Source organism: Chlorella variabilis (genome assembly GCF_000147415.1).
Source record: "Chlorella variabilis unplaced genomic scaffold CHLNCscaffold_1, whole genome shotgun sequence".
In the NCBI taxonomy this organism is placed as follows: Eukaryota; Viridiplantae; Chlorophyta; class Trebouxiophyceae; order Chlorellales; family Chlorellaceae; genus Chlorella; species Chlorella variabilis.
The window spans coordinates 2673940-2698632 of NW_005435087.1; the positions used below are offsets into that span (position 1 = coordinate 2673940).

The 24693-nt window shown below is 66.9% G+C and overlaps 6 protein-coding genes across 6 annotated transcripts; 4 read left to right on the top strand and 2 right to left on the bottom strand.

Moving 5' to 3' along the window:
* Positions 1-2151: 2151 nt before the first annotated feature.
* CHLNCDRAFT_133606 (hypothetical protein) lies at positions 2152-4245 on the bottom strand (the record flags this gene model as incomplete). Its single annotated transcript, XM_005852196.1, has 9 exons — positions 2152-2181; positions 2403-2468; positions 2694-2755; positions 3021-3116; positions 3372-3509; positions 3670-3721; positions 3864-3917; positions 4019-4055; positions 4145-4245. 9 exons carry the CDS (start codon positions 4243-4245, stop codon positions 2152-2154), a joined length of 636 nt encoding a protein of 211 aa, XP_005852258.1.
* Positions 4246-5277: 1032 nt separating this feature from the next.
* On the top strand, positions 5278-8862 carry CHLNCDRAFT_133607 (hypothetical protein; the record flags this gene model as incomplete). The annotated part of the gene is made up of 8 exons (XM_005851880.1): positions 5278-5359; positions 5586-5787; positions 6078-6203; positions 6494-7228; positions 7402-7805; positions 7969-8053; positions 8325-8465; positions 8589-8862. 8 exons carry the CDS (start codon positions 5278-5280, stop codon positions 8860-8862), a joined length of 2049 nt encoding a protein of 682 aa, XP_005851942.1.
* Positions 8863-9085: 223 nt separating this feature from the next.
* CHLNCDRAFT_133608 (hypothetical protein) lies at positions 9086-12574 on the bottom strand (the record flags this gene model as incomplete). The annotated part of the gene is made up of 8 exons (XM_005852197.1): positions 9086-9563; positions 9856-9985; positions 10337-10448; positions 10750-11202; positions 11496-11636; positions 11951-12046; positions 12340-12408; positions 12527-12574. The coding sequence occupies 8 exons, from the start codon at positions 12572-12574 to the stop codon at positions 9086-9088; spliced, it is 1527 nt and encodes a 508-aa protein (XP_005852259.1).
* Positions 12575-13241: 667 nt separating this feature from the next.
* On the top strand, positions 13242-15040 carry CHLNCDRAFT_56616 (hypothetical protein; the record flags this gene model as incomplete). Its single annotated transcript, XM_005851881.1, has 4 exons — positions 13242-13330; positions 13552-13689; positions 13952-14002; positions 14171-15040. The coding sequence occupies 4 exons, from the start codon at positions 13242-13244 to the stop codon at positions 14934-14936; spliced, it is 1044 nt and encodes a 347-aa protein (XP_005851943.1). The 3' UTR covers positions 14937-15040.
* A 1160-nt stretch (positions 15041-16200) lies between these two features.
* Positions 16201-18311, top strand: CHLNCDRAFT_49694 (hypothetical protein; the record flags this gene model as incomplete). Its single annotated transcript, XM_005851882.1, has 6 exons — positions 16201-16433; positions 16597-16660; positions 16869-17034; positions 17305-17472; positions 17774-17909; positions 18200-18311. 6 exons carry the CDS (start codon positions 16201-16203, stop codon positions 18309-18311), a joined length of 879 nt encoding a protein of 292 aa, XP_005851944.1.
* Positions 18312-19670: 1359 nt separating this feature from the next.
* On the top strand, positions 19671-21869 carry CHLNCDRAFT_49695 (hypothetical protein; the record flags this gene model as incomplete). Its single annotated transcript, XM_005851883.1, has 5 exons — positions 19671-19846; positions 19962-20094; positions 20197-20400; positions 20499-20605; positions 20717-21869. The coding sequence occupies 5 exons, from the start codon at positions 19671-19673 to the stop codon at positions 21867-21869; spliced, it is 1773 nt and encodes a 590-aa protein (XP_005851945.1).
* Between the last annotated feature and the right edge of the window lie 2824 nt (positions 21870-24693).

Below are 24693 nucleotides of genomic sequence, written 5' to 3' on the forward strand. Positions count from 1 at the left end.
CAGCAGCCGCAGCAGACCCAGGAGGCCAGCTTGCAAGCAGCGCAGCGCGACGATGGCCGCGGGCGAGCCCCCACCGGCAGCGCCGCAGGCGGGCGGCAGGAGGCCGCAGTGCAACTACCGCAGCTCCCGGCCAGCCGTGCCTCAGGACCTGCATTGGCTGCCGCAGCCGCCACGCTAGCAGCGGTCGGCGCGGCGGCGTACGCTGTGCTGTCGTCGCAGCCGCAGCTGCCGCCGCTGGGGGCGGTGCTTGGCCCCGCGGCGGCGGTGGCGCTGGGGGGGCCGCCCGCAGCGCTGCTGGCTGCGAAGGCTGTGCTGCGAGACAAGCTCCACCTCGAGCTGCACAGGTGGGGAACCCCGCAGCTGCTGCTAGGCCTGTTGCAGTGTTTTTGAATCCGCACAGCATTGTGACATTGTCTGATGAATCGGGTGCAACGTTGTTGCCCAGCGTTGGGCCGGAGGTGGTTGCTGCCGCTGCGGCACGGCTGCGCCCCACCATCCCTGCCCCCTTTCCACCTCCTTCTGCGCCGCGCCGCGCAGGGGGAGGCTGTACGTCACCGCCGGGGTGCCGTCCCGGGGCCCGCCAGCGGCGCCGGGTGCCGTCGAAGTGCGCCCCACCGGCACCGCGGCGCTGGGCAACGGCGCCTTTGCTGCGCAGCCCATCCCGGCCGGCACCTGCCTGGGGGAGTACACGGGAGAGCTGCTGGACCGGCCCGCCTTCTTCGCGAGATACCCTGACGGAGTGGTGCGCTCAACTGCCTTGTGTGGACCCTCCTGTGCCGCTTTGGGCTGCCGCCATTGGGCTGCCGCCTTTGGGTTGCTCCTCTTGTCTGGGCCTGGCCTGGCCTGTGCCTCGACGGCCTGCTCGATGCCACACCGCCTCGGGCTGTGCGTAGCCAGCCAGCTGGCCAGCCCTCGCTGGCCGCAGGCCCCCCCCCGGCCGCCACGGCCGCCAGCTGGCGGCAGCCCACTCGGGCTTGCATCCTGCGCTTTGCCTGCTGGCGCGCAGGGCGACTTTGCGGCTGCCGTCGACGATTGGTGGACGATCGATGCGGTTGGGGCGGTTGGGGATACAGCCCGCTTTCATCCTGTGAGTGAGCGGCCTGGTGGCTGGCAGCCCTGGCAGCGGCCGCCTCGCTTGCCTGCTCCGCTGGCCGCTGCACTGCGCCCACCGCTCACTGCAGCGCCCTGGACCAACCTGTCTGCCTGCCTGTCCACCCAGCCGCCCTCCTGCCCGCTCGTCTCCCGTGCCTGCCGCCATGCATATTGTTGTTATCGACCATCATCAACCCGCCTGCCCGCTCGCCTCCTTGTGCTGCCGACAGGTGCACATGAACCACTCGCGGGGCCGCGCCAACGTGGCTCGCTTCTACTGCCGGGCGCAGCGCCGCATATCCTTCTTCACCACGCGCCGGGTGGCGGCGGGCGAGGAACTCCTGTATGAGTGAGCCCGGCTGCTGCGACTGTTACGGCAGGCAGGCTGCAGCGGGGCAGCCTCAGGGCTTGGACGGCGGGATTACTGGCTGGCGGGGCAGGCAGGGAAGAGGGCGCAAGGGTCTGCCAGCAGGCGGGGGGCTGTTGGTTGCGTGGCGTTTGACCTGGTTTGGGGCTTTTCGAGAGCTGCCTTGCTTGGTGGCGAGCTGCACTCTCCGCCTGCCCGCTTCTCTGCCCCTGCAGCTACGGGCGGGCCTACTGGCGGGGCCGGGAGGAGCAGGAGCTGCCCTGATGGGGCTGGGCGGCTTGCAGCCACGAGTCCCCACTTGTCTCCAGTTGCAGCTCCATGTCGGGACTGTGCCAATTCTGCCACTCCATTTCATTATCTGATCAGTAACAAAGGTGCACAGACACAGCAAGTAAGCATGGAGCCCTCAGCAGCGCTGGGGCAAGAATGGGAGCGCTGCGCAGCGCAGCAAACTGACCGTTGCAACAGGCGGCTGTCTTCGTGGATGGGAGGAGTGTCGTGGGAAACGGAAAGGATGGGATACCAGGTGTAGTGTAGTGTGCATAATGTGTGTGGAAAAGGCGCCTCACGTTGTAGGGGCCATGCGTGGTGTGTAGCGGGCTGATGACCATGGAACCCGCCGTGACCTCTCTGGCTGCCCTCGGCCGGCCGGTGGCACGTTTCAAGAACCAGTGGCGAGCCATGCAAACACCTCAGGCGGGCATGACGCCGGTGGTAAGGTACTGCGCCAGCAGCAGGGGAGGGGGGAAGGGGGAAGCAGCAGCAGCATGAGCAGCACGGGAGCGCGCGGGTCGCGGCGGGTGGCAGGGACAGCAGCAAGCAGGCGGCAGCGCGGCTGGTTGGCTCCGTGTGCGCATGGCGTGATTCTCCATGCGCGCGGCTATACCGCTGTGCAAAACTGTACTGCAACACCAAAGGCGCGCCACGCAGGCTGGCGGCTCACGCTGTTGAGCAGGTCGTACAGCGCGCTGAAGGCCGGAGGGGGCGTGGAGTCGCTGCCCAGAATGGCCTGCTCCAGCGGGAGCATGTGTTTGCATTTAGTTTCTTTCTTTTTCCATTTGATGGCGCAGCAGGGCGCGGGCGAGCCGGCACAGGCGAGTCGGCAAGCTGCGCTGCGCTGTGCAGCGCTGGCCGGCGGGCACGCGGGCAGGCATCCAGGCAGGCAGGTAGGCAGCAGAGCGGCGCTGGGCCGCCGCCGCCGGGCAGCGGCAGCGGCGGGCGCTGCTCGGCGCACCTCGGCGCTCAGGTCTCCGTACAGCTGCTTGTTCTTGGAGGAATCCAGCTGGTACCGCATGCCTGCGGAAGGGAGCAGGGGTTGCGGTGGGGAGACACACGGGTGGGGCCCTGGCCTGTGCACCCAGCAGAGGTGAACACCCAGCGATGTGCGGCGCGTGGCCGGACCACTCCCAACCGAGCCCGCCCGCCCCACGGAATGTGGAAGGAAAGCAACCAAGCTGCGCCGCTCCGGGCTGGCTGCAGGCTACCCGAGGCACAGACAGAAACGTACAACGCTGCGGCTCTCCCGGCTGGCTGCGGTCTACCCTCAGGCTAGGGCCCTCACCCTTGTAGGACAGGTCCACCAGCGCGCCCGAGGACACCGAGTAGGGGAAGGTCTCCTCGCTGAGGGTCAGCAGAGACACGCTGTCCTGGCCCGCCACTGCAGCAGGGGGTGGGTGGGGGCAGGCAGGGGCGCCGCACGCTTGTCGGCACGTTTGTGGGGGGTGCGAGCTCCGGGCGCGGCCCCGGCGACGCGGCAGCGCCACGGATGCGGCGCTGCCAGGCTGCCTCTCGAGAGCACGTGGCCCGCCGGCACCCGGCCAGGCGCCGCGCATGGGGACAGGCCGTGCCGGCAGGCAGCCCGCTGCAGGTCCCACTGACAGGGAGAGCCCTGTTGGGGGGTTCCCACACGCACCGTGGCTCAGGGGCCCCACCGCCGCGACGTCGGTCGCCAGGTCGTTCTGGGCGGCGGCGTACCGCTTCACGGCCGCCTCAGTGTCCAGTACAATCACAGAGTCGATCTGGCTGTAGCCCAGGGACAGGCCCACGCCGCCTGCGGGTGTGGGAACGAGCGAGCGAGGGAGGGAGGGAGGGAGGGGGCGCGTAGGGGGCGAGTGAGGGCGTGCCGTGGCGTGGGGAAGGCGGCCTTGCGGCAGACGAGGCGATGGGCAAGCCGGCAGTTAGGTGCTGGGGTTGCTGCGCCCACCACCCACCCGCAAACACCGTGATGAACAGGGGCGCAGACCAGGTGCCGCCCTGCAGGCCCTGGCCGTGAGGCAGCCGTGAGGCAGCCGCGCGCGCGATGAGAGTGCAAACACAAGCGCCAGCGGCGGTCACACCCCGCTGGCCGGTTCTGCCGCCGCTGATGGCGTCGCCTCTCCTGCTGGCACCGGAGCAGACCTCCCACCTGCTTGGCGATCACGAAGCCGCTGCCGCCCTCCACTGTCAGCACGGCGCCCGCCTGCACTCAGGGCAAGCAAAGTGAGCGTCTGCGCGCTGCCGGTGGCGGGCCTCCCGCGCTGCCGCCGTCGCCAGTGAAAGCTCAGCACTTGCCTTCTTCACAAACGTGAAGAACAGGCCGCTGCACTGCTGCAGCTCCCTGCAGCAGCACAGGAGACTAGGGTTGGGCAGGGAGGGTTCGCGATCAAGGGCTTTGGCGATGATGTGACCGAAGCAGCTTGCTCCCACCTCTGCGCCAGGTGCCGCTCCCCTACGGGCTGTCCCTCCTTCTTGGCCAGCCTCTTGACAAGAGCTACGGCTTTCTCGACATCAGCGGAAACGTCGGCCATTCTGGGTGTTTGTTGGGAGAAGGGAAGGGGCGCGGGGATGTCGTGCAGAGACGATGAGTGGTCGGGCAAAAGCTGCGGCGCCAAAGGCTTCCGATGGGGCCGCGCGTGCAGCTCCCGCCCGCCTTTCCTCCACGGCGCCGCCGCTGGCAACTGACCCAAAAGGGTTTGGAGGGCCCGTGTGGGTGTCATGCCCACTGGAGCCCTCACAGAAGCAAGGTGATTGCATGCGACTGCTCTGATCTGAGATCAGGCACTGATTCAGCCAGGCAGGGTGTCCAATGAGCTTGTGGGCACTGCCGCTCGGGCCAGCTGGCGGAACACAGAAGAAGCTGGCCGATGATTGCGCCCAGTTGGGCACAAACAGTGTACACGCATGGAAGCGACAGGAGGATCGCCAGACAGTGCAAGCCGTTGCGGATGCGGGTCTGTGTTGTTTCCCGTCAGCCTGCAGCCCCCCCGCCTTGCACGCCGTGTGCACGGCCCACGGTGTTCCGCCCGCGGGCTCGCCCTCGACCTTCCACGTTGCAATCACAGTCTTCCAGCAACACAGGCCAGCAGGAGGGCGCTGCTGCAGCTAGGGCTCGCTCTTCGTCCCGGCAGGCACCTCAGGCCGCCGCTAGTCCTGTCGTGGGGCGTAGGCCAACAGGTGAGGGTGACAGAGATCAGCAGTGGCGATGCGTGCAGCCCGACACAGCGCTGTGCGTGCAGCCTGCGTGCCGCCCAACCGGCGCCCCCAGGCTGCCGCTCATCTTGCGACACCAGGCCAGGCCGCGTCATGCCCTGTGCTCAAATATGTGGACTCCGCATTCGACACCTAGCAGAGGATTTCGCCTTCTTCTACCTCATTGTCGCCATATGCCAGGTGCCTGCTGCTCCGGCTGCACGCTTCTGGCCGCCGCTGCCGCCCGCCGCCGCCGCTCACGCCTGCCACCTACTTGCCTCCTGCATGTTGCGTGGCTGGTCATATACGTTGGGGCCATCACGAAGTGGTTCATTCCACAGCCATGCGACATCACAGGGGGAAGCAAGCACATGTGGGCCATCTATGTGATGTTGGGAGTGTTCGTTGTCCAGGCGGGGCTGACGGTGGCGGCGGTGGGGATCTCCCTCATAGGTGCGTGCACGCGTTTGTGGCAGTGGTGGCAAGCAGGGTCGGTGTTGGAAAGGCGGTGTCAGAGCTTTCCATGGCTATTCATGGGACCACAGGGGTTGGCACCAACCAGCGTGGGGCTACCCGCCCCCCAAAATCATTTCTTCTGGGCCCCGCCGCTGCTGCCCATGGCCGGCTTCACTGCCTGCCTCCGTTACTCAACCTGCTGCTCTACTCAACTCTCGCACAGGCACCCCCCTTGAGCCGTCCCGGCGACGCTGGCAGAACCCCGTCTCCGCCGCCTTTTTGTTGTCGCTGCCGGTGGCGCTCGCCCTGCTGGCCTTCTCGCTGTGGGCAGTGCTCTCCTCCGAGGACACGTGCTGGAGCAACGGGGACCGTCAGGTGCCAGCTCACTACATGGTGTCAGGTCTGGCCTGGGAGCTCTTCCAGCCGTGAGTTAGGGGGGCGGCTGTGTCGGGTGCGGGGGCTGTGCATGACAGTGCCTGGCGTGAAGGCGGCGCCAGGGAAGCGTGTGGGAGCGAGTGGGGCAGCCATGCGCCACGTGTTATGCGGCCTGTGCGGCGTGCCATCGGTGCTCTCCGCCTGTGTGCAGCATCAGCCGAGGGGCGGCGGCAGCGCCTGGGGCTCTGCTCATGCATGCACCGCCGCAGCAACCCATTGCTGTCGCCCAGCCCAACATGATGTTCATGGCATATGTCGCTGCCGCCGCCGCTGCCTGCAGGGTCGGTATCTGGCTGACCTACCTGCAGCTCTGCGATGCTGAGCCGGGCAAGTGGTGGCACGCCGTCACCCGCAAGGGCACAGGGTACGGGGTGCACTGGTGGAGCAACTGGCGTGCGGCTCACAGGTAGGGGGGATTGGGTGGGGTGGGGTGGGGTGGGGTGCAGTGGGGTGGTGGAATCGGCAAGCAGCGAAGTTGGGAAGGTGGCGGGTGCCGGGGGGCCGAGCAGCCAGCGTGCCTCGAGAGATCTGGCAAGCTTGTGTGCCCGCCGCCACCGCACCACCGCACCCACCCTGCCCACCACCGCCACCGCCGACACCAACTACACAACCACACGAAAGCAAAACCGCCACCCACCCGCTACATCCCCTTCCTCCGCTGACGTGTGTATGTGCGTGTATGTGTGCGCCTGCCAGGGGCCCCGATGCCGACTATGAGCGGCTGGTTGGCGAGCTGCAGCGCCTGCTGGCAGGCATCCAGGCAGACAAGACGGACGCTGTGGCTGCGGCGGCGTGCGTGGCTGTGATGCAGGAGGAGGTGGCGGCACGGCAGGCGCAGCAGGCGCAGCAGGAGGAAAGGGATGCGGAGGGTGGCAGCCAAGGCAGTGGGGCTGAAGAGGTCAGCACAGGCAGCGAGAAGCGGCGAGAGCTGCTGGCCTGGGCACGCCAGGTATGTGCTGACGCGGCTTTCCCAGCCCTCCACAACGCCGCCCCTGACGCTGAGGCGGAGGTTGGTGCGGGGCCGGCTGGGCTGGCTGGGCAGCAGGCAGCGGGCTGCGACGGCGTAGCAGCGGCGGATGTGGAGCAGGCACTGCACTGGGCGCGGTTTGCGGCGGCGGCCTACGGTGCTCGCCAGGCCGTGTGGCGCCGCGGCGAGCTAGGGCGCTGCGCCGCTCGCTCCCAGGTCGCTCGCCTGGCCAAGGCTGCCGCCGCTGCGGGGAGGCAGCCGCTGGCGGGCTGGGGGCCACACGCCGAGGCCCAGGCTGGTGAAGGCAAGGCTGCGGATGCCGCTGCAGGCGCCCCGCCCAGCGCCTCGCAGCTCAGGGACTTTGCGGCTGCGGGAGAGCTGCTGGGGGCGGACTGCGACATTGCTGCCTTCAGCTCAGGAGACAGGGCAGCGGGGCTGTTGCCGCACCTGGTTGTGGTGGACAGGTGAGCGCGCCTGCCAGGCTCTGCGTGTTGGCTGTGCTGATGGGCTGTTCAGATGATGCCACAGCGGCGCATGGTCGCTTGCTGGCGCTTGCTGTGCAGCCGTTTCCCTGCCCTGCTGTATCGTGGCCTCCACTGAGCGGCGAAAGACTGGTGCCAGTTGCTGCCCCTTGCAGGTCCAGGCAGGCAGTGGTGCTGGGCATTGCCGGGGACTGGCTGGAGCCGCATCTGAGCGATGACGTGGCGCCGCCACCGTGTGGCTGGCTGGGCAAAGGCGTAGTCGCCGCCAGCCAGTGCTGGCTGCACGCTGCCAGCCTGGAAGCGGCGCAGCTGGTGCTGGCTGAGCTAGAAGGCAGCGGCGTGCTGCGGAGCCTGCTGCAGCAGCCCAGCAATGCCGGAGGTGGAACTGGCGGCGGCGCTGGCGGCGGAAAGAGTGAAGAGGCGGCTGGTGCAGGGCAGGCACATGGAGCTGCTGCGGGGCTGCCCGACTGCTCCGGCTGGCAGCTGGTGGTGGCGGGGCATGGGCTGGGGGCAGGGGCGGCGGCCGCTCTGGCGCTGAAGCTGCAGCCAGATCACTCAAGTGAGCAAGTTACCTGTGTGCCCGCCGGCTGCCTGACTGGTGGCTCCTTGGCTGGCTTCGCACCAGGAAGCGCAGGCGAGGGAGTTGCGTGTGGCAGCCGCATCTGCCTGGCTGTCGCACAATGCATTTCACGTGTGTTGCATTGCGTTCCGTGCTGGCGCAGGCCTGGTGTTGTGGGCCTTTGCCCCTCCCGGCCAGCTATGCAGCCCAGAGCTGGGTGGCGAGCTGGCCGCCGCCTGCTGCTGCGTGTGCGTGTGTTTGGGCGATGACATGGCGCCACGTGCCACGTCAGCAGGGCACGCCATGCTGGCAGACCAATGTGTGGTGGGGCTGGCCAGGCTCAGGTGCTCTCCATGCTCGCGGGCCGTATGCATGCAGTTGTATGCATGCATTGCCAGCGCCATTAGCAGGGCTGGCAGAGAGGCATGCGCTGAGCGTGCGCCACACAGCATGCTACGCCCTGCCACCCACTCAACGCAGCCCTGCTCCCCCTGCTGCTGCCGCCGTTTGCTGCCGCAGGTACAGCAAGACAGGGCTGGAGCTGGCCCAGGTTGCAGAGGGCTGCTGGCCGCGGCGGTGGGGCGGGCGCTGGCTGAACCCCCACCGCATGCTGCTCCCGCTGGGCCAGGTGCCGGTGGAGGCACTGGGGTTCCTGCAGAGGTGCGCCTGCCTGGCGCTGGGTTATACAGTCGGTGGCAGGAATGGATGCAGCAAAACGGTGGCCCTGCACCGCACATGCATGTCGGGCGGCCCTACTTGGCTGTCCCCCGTCTGCCGGCGCAGGTATCGAGAGTGGCGGCACGCGCAGGCGGAGCCCGCGGCGTGCACCCTGCCTGGCCGTGTGATGCTGCTGGCTCGCCAGGCTGCCGCAGACCCTCCCGCGCAAGGCGTTCAGGAGCCCAGCAGGTCTGCAGGCAGCGGCTGGTGGGCTCGGTGGTTGAGCGGCGGGGAACTGGCAGAGGGAGGGGTGCGCATGTCCAGGCATGTGGCGGCAGACCACTGGATCAGCAGAATGCTGGGCGTGCTGGCAGAGCTGGCCCCTGCTGGCAGCTCGTGAATCGACGTGGCGCCGATGCCGCCGCCGCCGCTGAAGAGTTGAGGGTCGCGATCTGTCCTGGTCTCTTCTGATCGTCCAACCCAAGCTACATCCAGCCCTTCCTCCCGACAATGCACTATCCAAGTGTACTTTACAATTTAGCCCGACGCTGCGCGGAGGCAGAGCCTAGCCAGGACAAACAGGGCCACTGGCCGCTCCGCCGCCGCCGCCGGGCGCGCCTGCCTCACTTGGGCTGCGTGAGCAGCCTGAGCGCCTCTGTGAGCAGCTTGACCGCAGTGGTCACATCCTCGAACTGGAGAGCGCTGGTGGCCGACTTGGCCAGCTTGGCGGCGTCTGACATCTCCCGCAGCCCCGGCTGGAAGCCGGGCACCGCCTGCGGGATGGGCGGCGCCGCCGCAGCCGCCACCGCCGCCGGGCGCACCGGCGGCGGCACGCTGGCAGCCGGCCGCGGCGCGGCCGCAGCCGGCGGCGGCTGCTGCTGCGGCGGCTGCTGCGGCGGCAAGCCCACCGCCGGTGGTGGGTACATCCCGCCGCCGCCGCCGGCCGCTGCAGCTGCAGGCGGAGGGGGCAGGCCGCCGCTGGGCAGGCTGTCCAGGTTGGCTCCCTCCGACCTCGGCTTGGGCACGTGCAGCTGGTGCAGGCGGTCGGCGGTGGTGTCCACATAGTTCCCGTCTGCCAGCCGCACCAGGTAGCTGGGCGGCCTGCGAGGAGCGGCGCGCACAGGCGGGCAGGCACAGGAGCTGAGCAGCAGGGCGGGGGCAGGTGGGATTCGGCGGCCGGGGGCGAGAGCGCAGCGGGTCTGTGGGGGGGACGGGGGGACTGGCGGCCCGGCAGAGCATCTGCCCGCCCGCGCACGCATGCGCTGCCCACCCTCTCCCAAGCTCCTGCCACGATCCACTCATCGCCCACCCAGCACAGGCGGATGCACCTCAGGAGCAGGCACTACTCACAAGCACACACAAGCTGCACACACGGCCACCTCTGCTCGCTCACCAGTGCCCCAGGTCTAGCTCCGCGACGGTGGCCTCCACGCTGTGCCCGCTGGGACCGTGGTACATCACCGTCTCCCCCGTGGCCAGCTCTGGCGCCAGCTGCGAGGCGTCCCCGACGGCAGCGATGCGGTCTGCGGCGGCAGGCGGCGGCGCGTGGCGGCGGCAAATCAGATACGCGCTGGGGTGGGCCCCACTGGGGGTATTGGACTATCGCTCCATGGCTCATTCCCATGCCTGACATCAGCAGCATCAGCAGCATCAGCAGGAGGGCGGGCACCGAGCGGGCGGGAGTCCACAGGGCACGCTGGCGCGGCGGGTTGGCAGGCCGGCGCGGCGCAGCACCGCGCCACCCGCGCAGCCCAGGCAGCCGCGCCAGCTGCGCGCACTTCCACGCCGCACTGCGTCTGTGTCCCCACCACCAATGCCTAAGAGCATGCATCCCCCCCCCCCCCCAAAACACATAAGCCAGCTGCGCCGCACACCCAGCAGGGCCACGAGGTAGGTAGGGTGCTCGGGGTGGGCCCCTTCCTCCACCTTGGCCACGGTACCCCGCACAGGGCCCCCGCTGCTGCCCTCCTCGGGCAGGAAGAGGACCTGAGGGGGTGGCACGGCGCAGCGCACACAGCGCAGCAGTAGGGGTGCCACAGCGCAGCCGTAGGGGTGCCACAGCGCAGCGATGTGGCGCAACAGTGCATGGGGTGCACGGGCAATGGCTACCGGCGGCGCACGGCGGCGGGGCCGGCCGCAGCGCAGCAGGCAGGCAGGCAGGCGCACGCCTCCTGGCTGCGTGGCGCAGCGGCCGGGCAGGCAGCGGAGGGTCGGCCGCGACGCACGGCGGTCTGGGTGGGGCGGCAAGAGGCAAGGGAGCGGGCAGCTGCGGGCGCTGGCGCCGCACCTTTTGGAACGTCTGGAAGCGTCGCGGCGGCGGCGGCTGCCACACGCCGCCGCTGCGCTGGCTGTCGATGGGTCGCTCCTTCGGCGGAGACGGCAGGCGCAGCTCGCCGCCGCTGCCGTCGCCGCCGTCTGCCGCTCCGGGCGGCGGCGGCGGCGGCGCGCCCCAGTCGTCCACCGGCGGCGGCAGGCCCGCCAGGCGGCCGCTGGGCGCTTGCGGCGGCGGCGGCGGCGGCGCTGAGCTGGCGGCAGCGGGCGCCGAGCTGGCGCCAGCCGTCTCCAGCTTGGCCAGCTCATCCAGCATCGCCGCCTCCTCATCCGTGTCCTGCCGCGCCGCGGGCGGCGCCTCGGGCTGCCGCCCCTCCTTCACCGCCCGGCTGATCTCGGCGGCGCGCCAGGCGGCGTACCGCTGCTTCTGCTGCGTGTCGGGGGCGGGGTCGCCAAAGTGGCGCAGGATCTGCGGGGGGGTGGGAAAGGGGGTGGGGAGGGGGCCGGCTGGGCGGCAGCTCGTGAGCGGCGCAAGGCAGCAGAGGCGCTCAGCAAGCAAAGCAAGCGAGCGAGCAGGCGAGCTAGAAAGAAAGAAAGAAAGAAAGAAAGAAAGAAAGAAAGAAAGAAAGAAAGAAAGAAAGAAAGAAAGAAAGAAAGAAAGAAAGAAAGAAAGAAAGAAAGAAAGAAAGAAAGAAAGAAAGAAAGAAAGAAAGAAAGAAAGAAAGAAAGAAAGAAAGAAAGAAAGAAAGACCTCCCCCGCACCTCGAAGAAGTAAGAGGCGGCGTAGAAGGGCATGGCCGTCGCCTTGTCCGCCCGCCCCGCCCGGTCCACGCGGTCGGCGCGGTTGAACACGGTGAGGGCAAAGTTCTCGCAATGCAGCGCGTCCTCCTCGCGCACCCCCAGCTGCGGGGAGGGGGGCGGCGGAGGGCGGCGGCGGCCTTGTGTGGAAGCAAGTCGCCATACTGTGGAAGAGCACATCTCCCCCCACACACATACACACAACACACTGCAGCGGGGCCCGGCTTCCGCAGCCGCAGCACCTCCCCAACCGCAGCCTTGTTTCAATCAAGGGAACCGCTGCCAGCATCGCCGCAACAGCCCCTCCCCACCACATCCGCTCACCTGCACCACCACAGCAGCCTTTCTCCCCCTCCCAACCACACAGCGCCCCACCAGCAACACCGCAGCCCCTTGTACCAGGGGCTTCCCCGCCTCACCTGCACCACCCGCTTGTCCTTCTCCAGCTTGTCCATCAGAGCCCCCAGCACCGCGGTAATCTCCCGGGCCCTCACATCCTTGGGGATATCCAGGCCCTGCAGCACAGCACAGCACAGCACAGCACAGCACAGCGCGGCACAGCGCAGCACGGCACGGCGCGTGAGAGCAGAGGAAAGGGACGGCGCAGCAGCGGCCAGCCAGCCGGGGCGTGTGCAGCGCCAGTGGGACGCTGGCAGGCGTGGGCGGCGGCAGGCACGGTCGGCGGCAGGGGAAGCAAGGAGCAGCGCTGCAGTGGCCGGGCGTGGCGATGGCGAGGCGGGGCGGTACGGCGGCGGGACGGTACGGCGCAAGGCGGCTGGCGAGCTGAGGTCTCCCTGGCAGTACCCACCTGTTCCAACGCATACATGCGGCAGTAGTAGGCCACCTTGGGGTCCGCCTTCTCCACCTCCTGCGCCCTCTGCAGCAGCACGCGGCTCGCGCAGCCAGGCACTGCCGACGCGGTGAGACAGGGCGGTGGCGGATGGGAGCCCAGGCAGCCAGGGGAGGCCCAGCAGCCCATGGCAGCGCCTCCCCACCTGCGCAAAGGGCAGGATCATCTTCTTCTGATCCTCCAGGCTCCCCATCTCTTCTGTTCTGCAGACGCGTCTTCTGATCGCGTGCCCCTCGCACTGCCTCGCGCCCTGTGCAGCTGCGGTCGTGTCGGCAACGTAACGGGGAGGCCTCAGATCCTGCTTCTTCTCGCACGCGGACTTCATCGTCGCCACCTCAGCAGCGCAGGCCGAAGCCTGCCCCAGAGCTCTCCCCGTGCGGAATTCGCACTTGTATCATATCCAGTTTGCTGTTGGGAGGTTGCAGTGGGCCAGGCAGGTCGCATCGGTCCGCCTGGAGTGCAGGTAACTCGCTGGGGCTGCCCAATAGGACGAGGCTGCCCTGTGAGACGCCTTATGATGATGTTGGGTGCAGTGAGCACGGCTGCGCTGGACGCACGAGTCTCAGCGGCCTGCGCTGCTCACCGCCTCCCGCCGTCGCCGCCACCACCGCCGCTGCCTGCAGGCCATGGCACAACAAGGCTATGGCTTCTTCGACCCGCCTCCGGTGGAAGGCGCGCCCAAAAAGCCCACCCGCCAGGCGCCGGGGCGGGGCGTGCTAGATGGCATCAAGAAGGATGTGCAGGCAAGCAGCCGTTGCCGGCTGGGAGGCTGCCGGCAGCAGCAGGCCAGCAGCAGGCCCCCTTGGCAGCAGGGCCGTCGAGCATGAAGGGAGCGCCTGCTGCTGCTGCCACACCATGGCATGCAGGCGGCCAAGGATGGCGGCACAGAGTACGATCCACGGGGCGTGGGCGCATCGTGGAACCACTCTTTCCTGATCAAGAAGCCCTGGTGCGCTTGATGAACAGGAGCGCCACGCCGCCTTGCCCGCTGCCGCTGGCACAGCAGCCGAAGCGCAAGCCAGCCGCCGGCGCCAGCAGTGCCATGGGGCTGCGAGGTCCAGCTCGAGAGCTGCCCGCCCCGCGCGTCGCGCATTTCGCAACCGTGCGCCGCGCCTCCCGTGTGGGCCCGCGCCTCCTGTGTGTGCCAGCGGCTCGTGTGTTTGCCCGCAGGCACCCCTCCAACTTCCGCAACATGGCGCGGGTGTGGGAGAAGGAGCACGACCACTATGAGGCGGAGAAGAAGAAAGCGGATGCCAAGGCGGAGTTTGAGGCGGAACAGAACTTTCTTCAGACGCTGTCCATGCTGAGGTGCGCGCAAGTGGCACGCCACAGCTTTTGTATGACCAGAACGGATCGGCTCAGCTCACGCGGCGCTGCGGGGGCCGCGCGCGCGGGGCAAGCGTGCTGGTGGGACCCGCGCTGTGTGGGGGATGCTGTGCTGCGGGGAGCTGCGCGCGCTGTGGGGAGCTGTCGGCAGGCAGCGCTGGGGCTGCCCTTCGCTCAGCGGGCTGGCATTGCGTCACCGCGCCGACTCAAGGCGCCGCCGTGCGCCCTCCCCGCCGCCGCGCAGCCCGGAGGAGCAGGAGAAGTATCGGCAGCGCCAGTCGGTCTCCTTCCTCTAGTGAGTGGTGGCGGGGGCCGCCTGCTGAGCGCGCTGCCGCCAGCTCGTATGTTGTACGCTGTCGATTCCAGCTCCAGCCGCTGCAATGCCGTTGTGGCTGGCACCTGGCACCTCCAGCGGTGCTTCCCTCCAAGCCCCACCCCTGCCACCGCTGCCGCTTGCTTGCAGCATGAAGCCTCCGGGATATGACGCGGCGCTGGAGCGTGCCGAGAAGGCGCAGCAGGCGGGGCAGGCTGTGGGGCCTGGTGGCGAGGCGGTGCAGGGCGGCGCCCAGGCGCAGGCGCAGCAGCAGGGCCAGGCGGGCGGAGCGGGCGGCCAGCAGCAGCCCGGCCCCGGCCAGCAGCAGCAGCAGCAGCAGCAGGGGCGGGGGCGGCAGCAGGTGGCGGGCGGCCACCTGCAGAACATGATCAGCGGCATGCAGGCGGTACAGCAGCAGCAGCAGCAGTACGAGCTCAAGCACCTGCCCTCCGCGGGGCGCAGCCCCCCTCGCGGCGGCGGCTCGCTGGAGGCGGCCAACCAGCAGTTTGTGGTGGGAGAGATGGACAGCGAGGAGGAGGAGGAGGCGCTGCGGCTGGCTTCCATGCCGCCGGGGGAGCGGCGGCGGCGCGAGAAGGAGGCCGCCAGGGCGGCGCGGCAGCAGGAGCGCGCGGCGGCGGACGCGGCGCGGCGGCAGGAGAAGGCGACGGCAGAGGCACAGCTGGAACAGGCCAAGGCATTCCTGAGGGCTGCAGGCCTGGAGCTGCCCTCCGATGGCGCCAGCAGCTCCGACAGCGGCGCCAGCAGCGATACCGACGGCGGCGCCAGCAGCGGCGGCGGCAAGGGGGCTGCGGCCAGGCAGCAATGCCGCAACGGCAGCGGCGCCGGCAAAGCGCACATGAAGCGGAGCAAGAAGGAGAAGAAGGAGAAGAAGAAGAAGCGGCGCCGCAAGGACTGACTGTTGCTTCTGTTGTCGATTGCCTCTTCACTCCATTTCGTTTGCAATGGGTTGATTTCTTCCAGATCTTGATCAATCTCGCCACTGGAAATGGCAGTGCCTGCCAGACAAGCAGCAGAGGAGCTGGCATAATTTGTTCACAGGTGGGGCATTGAGCAACAGGAGTGGGGGAGCAGCGGAGCAGCATCAGAGAGAGCAGGGAAGCGGGACATAGGGAGCACACATGTCGGCGGTCGCGTTCAAGTCATGCCAAAAGTCATGCAAGCTTCATTGCCGCTTGTTGCTCAGCCGCGCGTTGCGTGCATCGTTCTTAAACTCCATGGCATCGTACTGCAGGAGGCAGGCAGGCAGAAGGTGGCGGCAAACTAAGCCTGGGCAGCACGATGACCTCCTGGCGTGACATCACACACACCGCAACCAGCCACCAACACACACACACACACACACACACCTGCCCGTCCCGCATCTGCGCCATCTTCTGCTCTGTGTCGTACACCCGCTTGTTCATCAGCGGCAGGCCTGCTCGACGCAGGCAAAAGGGGGCAGGTCGCGTGTGCGGGTTGGGTGGCAAGCGGGGTGGGGCCAGTGCCCGGCCAGCAGCCGCGAGTCCACAGGTTGGGCTTGTTGTGAAACCACAGAAGAAGTGGAGCGGCAGAACTTAGCCGCTGACATGCAAGCATCTTCTGAGATGCAAGCAACAGATCCCAACACGACAGCGTTCAACAGCCCAGCCAGCACGCATGGTGGCTGCGTGCCCGGCCGCCCGGCTGCCCACCAGAGATGATGAGCGCGGCCGACACGCCCAGGAAGATTGCCAGCTGGTTGCCGCGTGCCGCACGCGTGAACTTCCCCTTCACCGCATCCACCATCCTGGGGCGGGGATTGAGGAGCTCCGCCGCCTACCGCCACCCCCGGGCGCCACCGCTGTCGCTGTGCCTTGCCAGCGGCCGGCGTCCTTGGTGCTCTGGGAGCTGAAATGGCAGAGTTTAAGGATCTTCAGCGCAGTATGGATGGCTCAGGAGCGCAGGGCAGAGGCAGGGAGTGGGCACAGACTCGACGTCGCCGCTGTGGCGTGAGAGGCGGGCTCTGGTAGGCGAGGATTAAACAGGAAGTGTGAGGATCAATGCAAAGCCGGGGTTTGGGATCGTTGCCTGACCCCGCGTTGCCACGCAGCCTGAGCTGGCCGATGAGAAACGAAATCCTGCAGACAGACGACGAATTCAGCACCATTGCAGCCCTTTGCACACACCCAACCATCGGCAGCATGCAGTTTGCGGCCCTCCGCCCCGCCGCAACACGGCTCGCCCGGCCGCCGGCCAGGCCGCCCGCCAGCAGCCGGCAGTCGATCACCCCATTCTCCGCCACGCAGCCTGCAGCGGCGGGGCAGCCGGGGGACAAGCTGCTGCCACTGCTCCGCACCCCCTTCGACCTCCTCGCCCTGCCTGGCCGCGTGGCCCTGGGCACGCTGCAGTCGCTGCCGGAGATCCTGGAGAAGCTGTGAGTGGGGCGGGTGACGGCGGTGGGGTGGTGCAGAGGGCGGGAGGCCAACCAGCCATGTTGCGGCGGCGCGCTCTCCCGCCACGCGGCCCGCAGCTCCCACCTCCTCGAAAGGAATGCTGCAAACCCTTCGCCTGCCTGCCCTGCACCTGCTGCGCCGCAGCCCAGCGGATGTGGAGCGGCTGTCGCTGCTGGCCCAGGACCCTCGACCGCTGGAGGATAAGCAGGTGGGTGCAGGTGGACGGCATGCACGGGGCCTGCAATGGGCTTGGCCATCCCTGCTGCTGCTGCTTCCCCTCCTGCTGCTTCTCATCCTGTCCCCGCACGCCATGCTCGCTCATCCTGTGCACACCACCGTCGGTGCGCTGACCCTTCCTGCCTGCCTGCCTCCTGCCACGTGCCGTCGCTCGCCGCACCCCCACGCATTGGATTCAGGCCGAAGTGTTGGGAGAGCTGGAGGATCGTGTGTGCGGCTACCTGCAGAAGGGGACAGACACAGAGGCGGAGGTGCTGGGAAGCGTGGGCGCCGTGCTGCCGGACACGCTCAAGGAGGCGCTGCCTGAGACGCTAAAGGACGCGCTGAAGCCGCGCAGCGGCGCAGGTGTGCATTGGTGTGTGTGTGTGTGTGTGTGTGTGTGTGTGCCGGGTGGCATCTGGTGGGAGGGGCTGGTGGCGGCGGGCGGCGGGCGGCCCTGTGGGGCGCGCGTGTGCTGGGCTGCGTCTGCACATGCATCTGCCGGGCAGCGCCTGCGGTACACAGTCGGCACGAATGCGGTACACAGTTGGCACGGCAGCAATGCCGGCACAGGCGTGGCCGCCAATTGACGACCTCCCGCCCGCCTGCGCCTCCCGCCTGCCCGCGCCTCTGCAGGCGACGACGCCTGGAGCGGCAGCAGCAGCAGCAACGGCAACGGCAGCGGGCCCCCCAAGCCGCTGGCCACCTGGACAATCACCAGCGACGACGAGACGGTGGTGGTGGTGGAGGAAGAAGAGAACCTGCCTCCCATGACCCCCGCAGCCATCGCAGCCAGCCAGACAGGTGGGTGTGGGTGGGGCGTGGCGGGCACCGCCTGCCTTCTGCAGCCTGCCTGCGAGGCGCAGCAGAGGAGGCGGGCCCGAGGGGGCTGGGTCCGAGCAGAAGCCAGCCCTGCTTACGTGGGGGGCAGCCTATCTCTGGCAGCGGGATGGAGGGTGCTAACCCGACCCTGTTACGCGTGCTTGTTGTGTTGTGTTGTGGTGTGGTGTGGTGTGGTGTGGTGTGGTGTGGTGTGTGTGGTTGTGCCCCCTGGTAATGGCTCTGAGCGGGGGCCGCCGCTCGCCGGTGCTGCGTCGTGCTGCAGCGGCGGAGGTGATGGAGGTGAATGCGGCGGTGGCGGCGCTGCACGAGCAGCTGACGGCGCTGCAGGCCAACACCGACCCCAGCCGTGCCAATATGATCAAGCTCAACCTGCGGGAGGCGGAGCAGATGTTGGCAGGGTGCGCTGCAGGAGGGGGAGCAGGAGGGGCCGCCGGGAGGGCGGCCAGCGCCGCCAGCCGGCCGGCCGGCTGCTTGCAGGTTGCCCGCGGCGGCATCCACACGGGGCCGCCCATCCTAGCGAAGGGCTGCCACCCAGCTGGCCCGGGCATGTGGTGACGTGCCGTGCTGCGCCAACCGGCGTGGCGTCTTTCCACCCGCCAACCGCACAGCTGCTGCTGCTGCTGGTGCTGCTGCTCCTTCCCTGACGCCCTCGCTCGGCCTCCCCCGCCGCCGCCTGCGTGCTGTGCAGGAGACTGGAGCAGATGGCGCCGTCGCACCGCGCCGTCGGCGACGCCACGGTGCAGGCCGCCATTCGGGAGGCGGAGGCGCTCCTGCTGGAGGTCCGGGCGCTGAACGTGTGAGCGGCCAGCGGCGCGCCAGCCCGGCTGTCGGGCTGCTGCTCCTCCGCACGCTCGTGTGCCATCCTGCGACCGCAGCCCGTGATGGCAACAACAGCCTTGACGCGGGTCGGGGCAGCCGGGGAGCGCCTCCCCCTCCTGACAGCTCGCCAGCGGCCGACTGGCAGCCCAGGCATACATGTGCGTGCGGCCTGCCGGCCTGTCAGCTGCAGCAGGCAGCCTGGGGCATGGGCTCAGCAGGCTGCATGGGTTGCACATCCAGCATTGTGGGTGCGCCCCTCACCCTCCCACTCACTGGCCCATCACTGCGGGCCGTACCCCTTTCCACCCACTCACTCACGCTTCTCCCACTGTGTTGCTCGCCCCGCTCCTTGAACGCATGATAGCCCATTCCACTGTATTTTCTGTTGTAGCTCCTAGAATGAATAGCACACGCACGCAATGAACTGACTGGACTGTAAGCAATGCGACGCAGGCGTAACATGGGACTGGGTGAGCCCGGAAGCAGCGGTAGCCATCATGCGCTGCCGTTGAGCGTTTAAATGACCTTGCGTGAACGTTCACGGTGGTAGCTGTGGACTGGGCAGTGATGATGGAGGCAGCCAAAGGCGGCCACCATTGTCAGTCTACTCTCTTTCAAACTCCTTACTTCCCCCAAATCCCCTCGGCGGCATGTACATGACGTGCATGGCGTGCCACATGGCGCCCCACCCATCTCATCTGTATGTCCGGGACCCATTCACTACGAGTGGGGGGTACTGCACTTGGCGCGTCGGGCAGATCAAATAATGGTCTAAAGCTAGACGTTAAAACCGGGAAGTTAAGCCTGTGGAGGCTCTTCCCCACCTTTACCTTTACCTTTATGTCCGCTCATCCTTCCTCCTGCTCTTCAAATCATCCTATGACCACCAGCTGGTTCACAATTCAACAATTCAATGAACCAGGTGGAGAATCATGACCCTAGCTCGCTATTTGCTGCTGTGCTCGACAACAACATAGCTGCTGTCGCACATCTCTGTCAGTTCAGCAATCTGCTGAGCTATGTGGAGCCGGAGCCGCCCTGCTCGACACCCCTTCTGACCGCCACAGCCCAGGCTGGGAACAAGGTATGTGGTCGGGCGTTTTCGTGCTCGCTGATGATCAGGGTACGCGATCAGGAGTGCAGTGCACACCATCCTTTGCAGGCTTGGCATGGCATGCACCTGCCGCCAGCTGCCGACCGACCGCCTTGTGGTGCTGTCATCTGTGCTGGATGCCCTCGCTGACCGGCCTCAAGATTTGGCTGCATGCAACTACTACAATGAAATAGTACTGCACCTGGTAGCAACATTCTCGACGCGGCATATGCCTGAGCATTAAGCCATGGCACAACGGCTTCTGGACTACTTCATTGCAGCCGGCGGCGACCTGGAGCAGTGCCTGCATGAGACCTGCAAGTGGTCACAGTATGACACCAGCGGCTGCACAGCTCTGCACGTGAGCGCTATCAGCCGCTCCCAGTTTGCACGGCGCCTTGTAGCGGCAGGGGCAGACGTCAAGTGAGTGTCAACATTGCGCCGAGACCCCTGCCTGTGTTCAACAAATTGCTGGTGCTCTCATCATTGTGTGCAATCTCAGCACCTCACTCGCAGTCGTCCATCCACACGGATGCAGTGCTGAGGACCCCGAGGGTCGCACACCGCTGACCCTGGCCACAATGCACGGCAATTCCTCCCTGGCCAAGCTGCTGCTGGACGACCCTCGCGTTCACGTGCCCGCTGACCTGCTGCGGACGGCGATCATTGATGTAGGCTGGAAACTGGCGGCCAAAGCTAGCTCACCTTGTACCAGCTATGCGCGTGCTTATCCATTCCCTACCACCCCATCACACCATGTCTCTTCATCGCAGGCATTTGAAATACGATATCATGCTGCCACGCGTCGCTGGGAGCTGCTGGAGCTGCTGCTGAGCCACCCCCGCGTTGACCCGCTAGCGCTGGATGAACGAGGCCAAACTTTCCTCTTTTACACCGCTTGCTCGAGCGGGGTATACCACGTTATTTATCGTCTGCTGCACCGGGCTCAAGAGCTGGGTGTGCAAGTGAACCATCAGGTATGCCGCATGCTCCTCCGCTGCCTGCTGCTACAGTTTACATGTGAGTGTCCAAACAAGGCACTAGCCTGCGCCCATGCCGCTGACTTTCCTTGCAGGATGTTGCCGGCAATACAATTCTGCATGAATTAATATGCACTGGTGGATATCCATATTCTGTCTCGGCTGTCATGGAGTTCTTGGTGGAGGCTGGCGCCGATGCCAGGTGTGCTGGCACTGCCAGGCAGGAGAGCAAGCAGGACCTGCACCGTTGCAGGCACCTGCCACGTGCGTAACTGGCAAACTGCGCTGGTGGTGCCTTTGCCCTGCGCTGCAGCATCCGCAACGTGGCGGGCCAGCTGCCAAGCGAGATGCCGGTACCGGAGAGCAGGCGGGATTCACACATTGTGCGGGACCTCCTGGAAGCATTGAGGCAGGAGGAGCAGCTTGCGCTGCTGCCTCGGACGACAGCATCTCTTTCTCCCGGCCTGAGGCGCTCTACCAGACGATGCGTCCGGCTGGCAGGTGTGGGTACTGCGGTACCCTGCAGAGCCAGCGTCTTGCAGCCAGGTCAGGCTCAGCAACGTCACGCACAGCAGGGGCTGGACGTGGTTGTGATCAGCAGCAGCGATGAGGACAACGAGGGGGACGCTCAGCTTCTCCGAGCGGAGAAGGGTGCACGAACCAGCTCAGGATGCACTCGAGCCGGTGCCGCACGACAGCGCCAGCAGCCACAGAGCCAACAGAAACAGAGCCAGCAGCCGCAGCGCCACCAGCTGCATCGCCCTCAGCAGGCTGCAAGACAGCAACATCAACAATGTGAGCGGGGACCCCAGAAGCCCTCAGAAGAGCAGTTTTCTACTCTTGGGCAGCAAGCAGTAGTTGAAACACAAGACAGGCAGCAGCAGCTGCAGGGGCAGCAGCAACAACTGGCGTTGCAACCGCAGCAGGCGCCGCAGCTGCAACAGGCACAGGAGGGGCAGCTGGCGCCAGCACAACAAGTGCAGGAGCAGCAGCAGCGGCAGCTCGAGACGCTGCAGAGCCGGCAGCAGCAGCAACAGCAGGAGATGCGGCAGCGCCGTCAAGAGCAGCAGCAGATGCAGCAACAACAGGTGCAGCAGTTGCCATCACAACCGTCGAGCCGGCATACAGCTGAGCGGCAGCTGCAGCTGACTGAGGCCCAGCAGCGGGGTGAGCAGCCACCACCGCCGTCACTGCCGCTGGCGGAGCGCCAGCGCCAGCAGGTGCAGCAGATGGATGCCCTCCTCGCGCGTTGCGTGGCTGGCGGCCTGCTGGCTGCAACTGAGAGGGACGAATTCGCGTTTGTCTTCTGCCGCCTCATGGGCGCGGCCGACAGGCAGCGGGAGCTGAGGGCCTTTCGGGCCTTTGAGGCCAGGGACAGCCTGCTGTATGTTGCCGTGGGTGTGCGGGCGGTGGTGCAGCAAGAGCTGGAGGCGGCGCACCACCGCCAGGAGCAGGGCCAGCCGTAGGAGTGGTGTTTGGACTGTTCTATAGTTTGGCTGTAAGGTCTTCATGAAATTCTGTGTTTCTCCATGCCTGATGCATCCGAAAGATGTGGGCTGCGGGCTGATTGTGGAGCAAAACACATGCTTGTGTCGTGGACGCGCGCGTGTGAGCTGGATGCATGGTCTTGGATGCGGCCTCTCGAGAATGTGCAGGGCTGGCAGCGGCGGCAGCGGCATGGCGGCAGCGGCGGCAGCGGCAGCATGGCGGCGGCGGCGGCTTGAGCGCCACCCCGCTGCATGCCATTTGAGTGCTCGGCGGCGACGCTGTCTGCCGCTGTGAGCCCGCACCAGCATCGGCACCTGTCGGCTTTGCAGGCCTAAGCTGCTAAGGATCCCCACGTCCCCCACCACGTTGTGGGGGTTGCGTGTCCGCAGGACGGGGAGCGGGCCCAGGGTGGGGTGACCCTGGGACGCTCAGCTGGGGGAAGGGTGGCCGGAGCCATGGAGAGGGTGCTCCATGGTCCACCCCCTCTCTTGATGCCCCTTGATCACGTGTGCCCCCTGCCCAAGGTCTGCTGACGCGGCCTATCATAGCGGGGTGACTGTAACACAGAAACACCCACCGGACCCCAATATTTTCCCAAATCGGCTCAAATCGCCCCAGTTGAAACGCACCCCAGGAATTGAGCACAATCTTGCTTAAGATTGGCAAGCGTACCAGGTAGAAACGCCTGTTCGCGGCGCCAGTCAGGTTCTTCCGCCATCTCGCAGCCGCGGCGCCTATTTAAAGTCATCCCCAGGGGGCAGCAGCCGAGAGTGACTTCATCCGCCCAACAGCGACCCCTGCCCAGCCCGGCCGCAAGGCCTGACCAGCAGCCAGTGGCTCTCCTGTTTGCGTTCTCACAATTTCCGATGCTCAGCCGCTTCGCTGTGCTTGTATGGGCCTTTGGTGAGCGCCCCCCACGGATTTGCCCCTTTGCGCAAACTTATGCCAGCTTAGTTTCACAGCGCCGCGCACAAGCTCTGCTACCTTTCGCCTGCGGTCTCCTTGCGTTTGCTCGCCGGAGAGGGCTGCCAGTGCAGCGCTACCCGAGCCGCCACATCCTGCCCCTGCCGCCGCCGCCGCCGCCATCCCTGCTTGCTTGTGTGGGCTTAAAGTCTGGTAAAGCAAGAACTAGCTTGCAACATAGACTCCCCGCCGAAACGGGACGGGAACCGGGCGAAAGCAGAGAAAGCAATAAAACAGGGGTGGAGCAAGGCGACATGCAACGCAAGCAGCTGACAGGGCACGCATCGAAACGTGTGTATGACTGGCAAAGTGGCATGGCGCATTGGGGAGAAACGCAACGGTACGGGAGCATGGGCTGGCCAAACGGCAGTGCGGAACGCTAGGTCACTAGAAAAGCAGGGAAAGGCGCACTATGTATGCAATGAGGGCAGCCCCGGCTCGGGGCCGTTGAGAAAGCAGTGGGCGGGAGGGGGGAGGCCCCGGTGTGGGCGGGCCCCATCGAGGGGGGATGGGGCGCGCAAGCGGCCAGATGGGGCGGGGCGCGGGCGGCAGTGGAGTCCTGCGGCTGGGTGGGATATAGGGCAATGAGCGTTGAGCAAGTGTGCGATGAGCAATGAGCAATGAGCAGTGAGCAGCCCCTCCCGAAACAAAGTGAAGCGCAGGACGGGGTCCGGTGGATGGGAGGCAAGGAAGCGCGGGGGTTGCCACGTGCGCTACCGCCGCCGCCGCAGGCAGCACCCCTGCGGCGGCGGCAGCGGCAGCAAGCCGTGGACCCAAACGCCGTGCCGCCGCCGCCGCAGGCAGCAGCCCTGCGACGGCAGCGGCAGCAAGCCGTGGACCGAAACGCCGTGCCGCCGAGTCCCGTGGCTGTGGCCGTGGGCTTCTGGCAGGAAACTACGGCCGCAGCTCGGCGGCACGGGGGCGTCGCAGCGTGCCGCCGCCGCCGCCGCGCTGCCCCCCAGGCACGGCGGCGGCAGCAGCAAGCTTGGGCCCAAACGCCGTGCCGCCGAGTCCCGTGGCTGCGGCCGTAGACTGTGGGCCGGAAACTGCAGCCGCAGCTCGGCGGCACGCGGTTCTGTTCAAGTCGCCAAGCGTGCAGCAGCGCCGAACCACGCTTCCCGGCCTCGGCGCATGCCTTCAGGGGCCCCCTATCGCTGGGCACACCCCTCCAACACTGAACATGCGCCCGGGGGGAGGGCGGCCCGGGCTGCCCAGGCCAAAGTGGGCCGCCCTCGAGCAAGAGGCGGCCGGTCTGTGTGCTGAATGAATGAATGAACGAATGAATGAATGAATCCTTGGAAAGCGGAGGTGTGTTCCTGTGTTACCTGTGTTGCTTGTGTGGGCTTAAAGTCTGGTAAAGCAAGAACTAGCTTGCAACATAGACTCCCCGCCGAAACGGGACGGGAACCGGGCGAAAGCAGAGAAAGCAATAAAACAGGGGTGGAGCAAGGCGACATGCAACGCAAGCAGCTGACAGGGCACGCATCGAAACGTGTGTATGACTGGCAAAGTGGCATGGCGCATTGGGGAGAAACGCAACGGTACGGGAGCATGGGCTGGCCAAACGGCAGTGCGGAACGCTAGGTCACTAGAAAAGCAGGGAAAGGCGCACTATGTATGCAATGAGGGCAGCCCCGGCTCGGGGCCGTTGAGAAAGCAGTGGGCGGGAGGGGGGAGGCCCCGGTGTGGGCGGGCCCCATCGAGGGGGGATGGGGCGCGCAAGCGGCCAGATGGGGCGGGGCGCGGGCGGCAGTGGAGTCCTGCGGCTGGGTGGGATATAGGGCAATGAGCGTTGAGCAAGTGTGCGATGAGCAATGAGCAATGAGCAGTGAGCAGCCC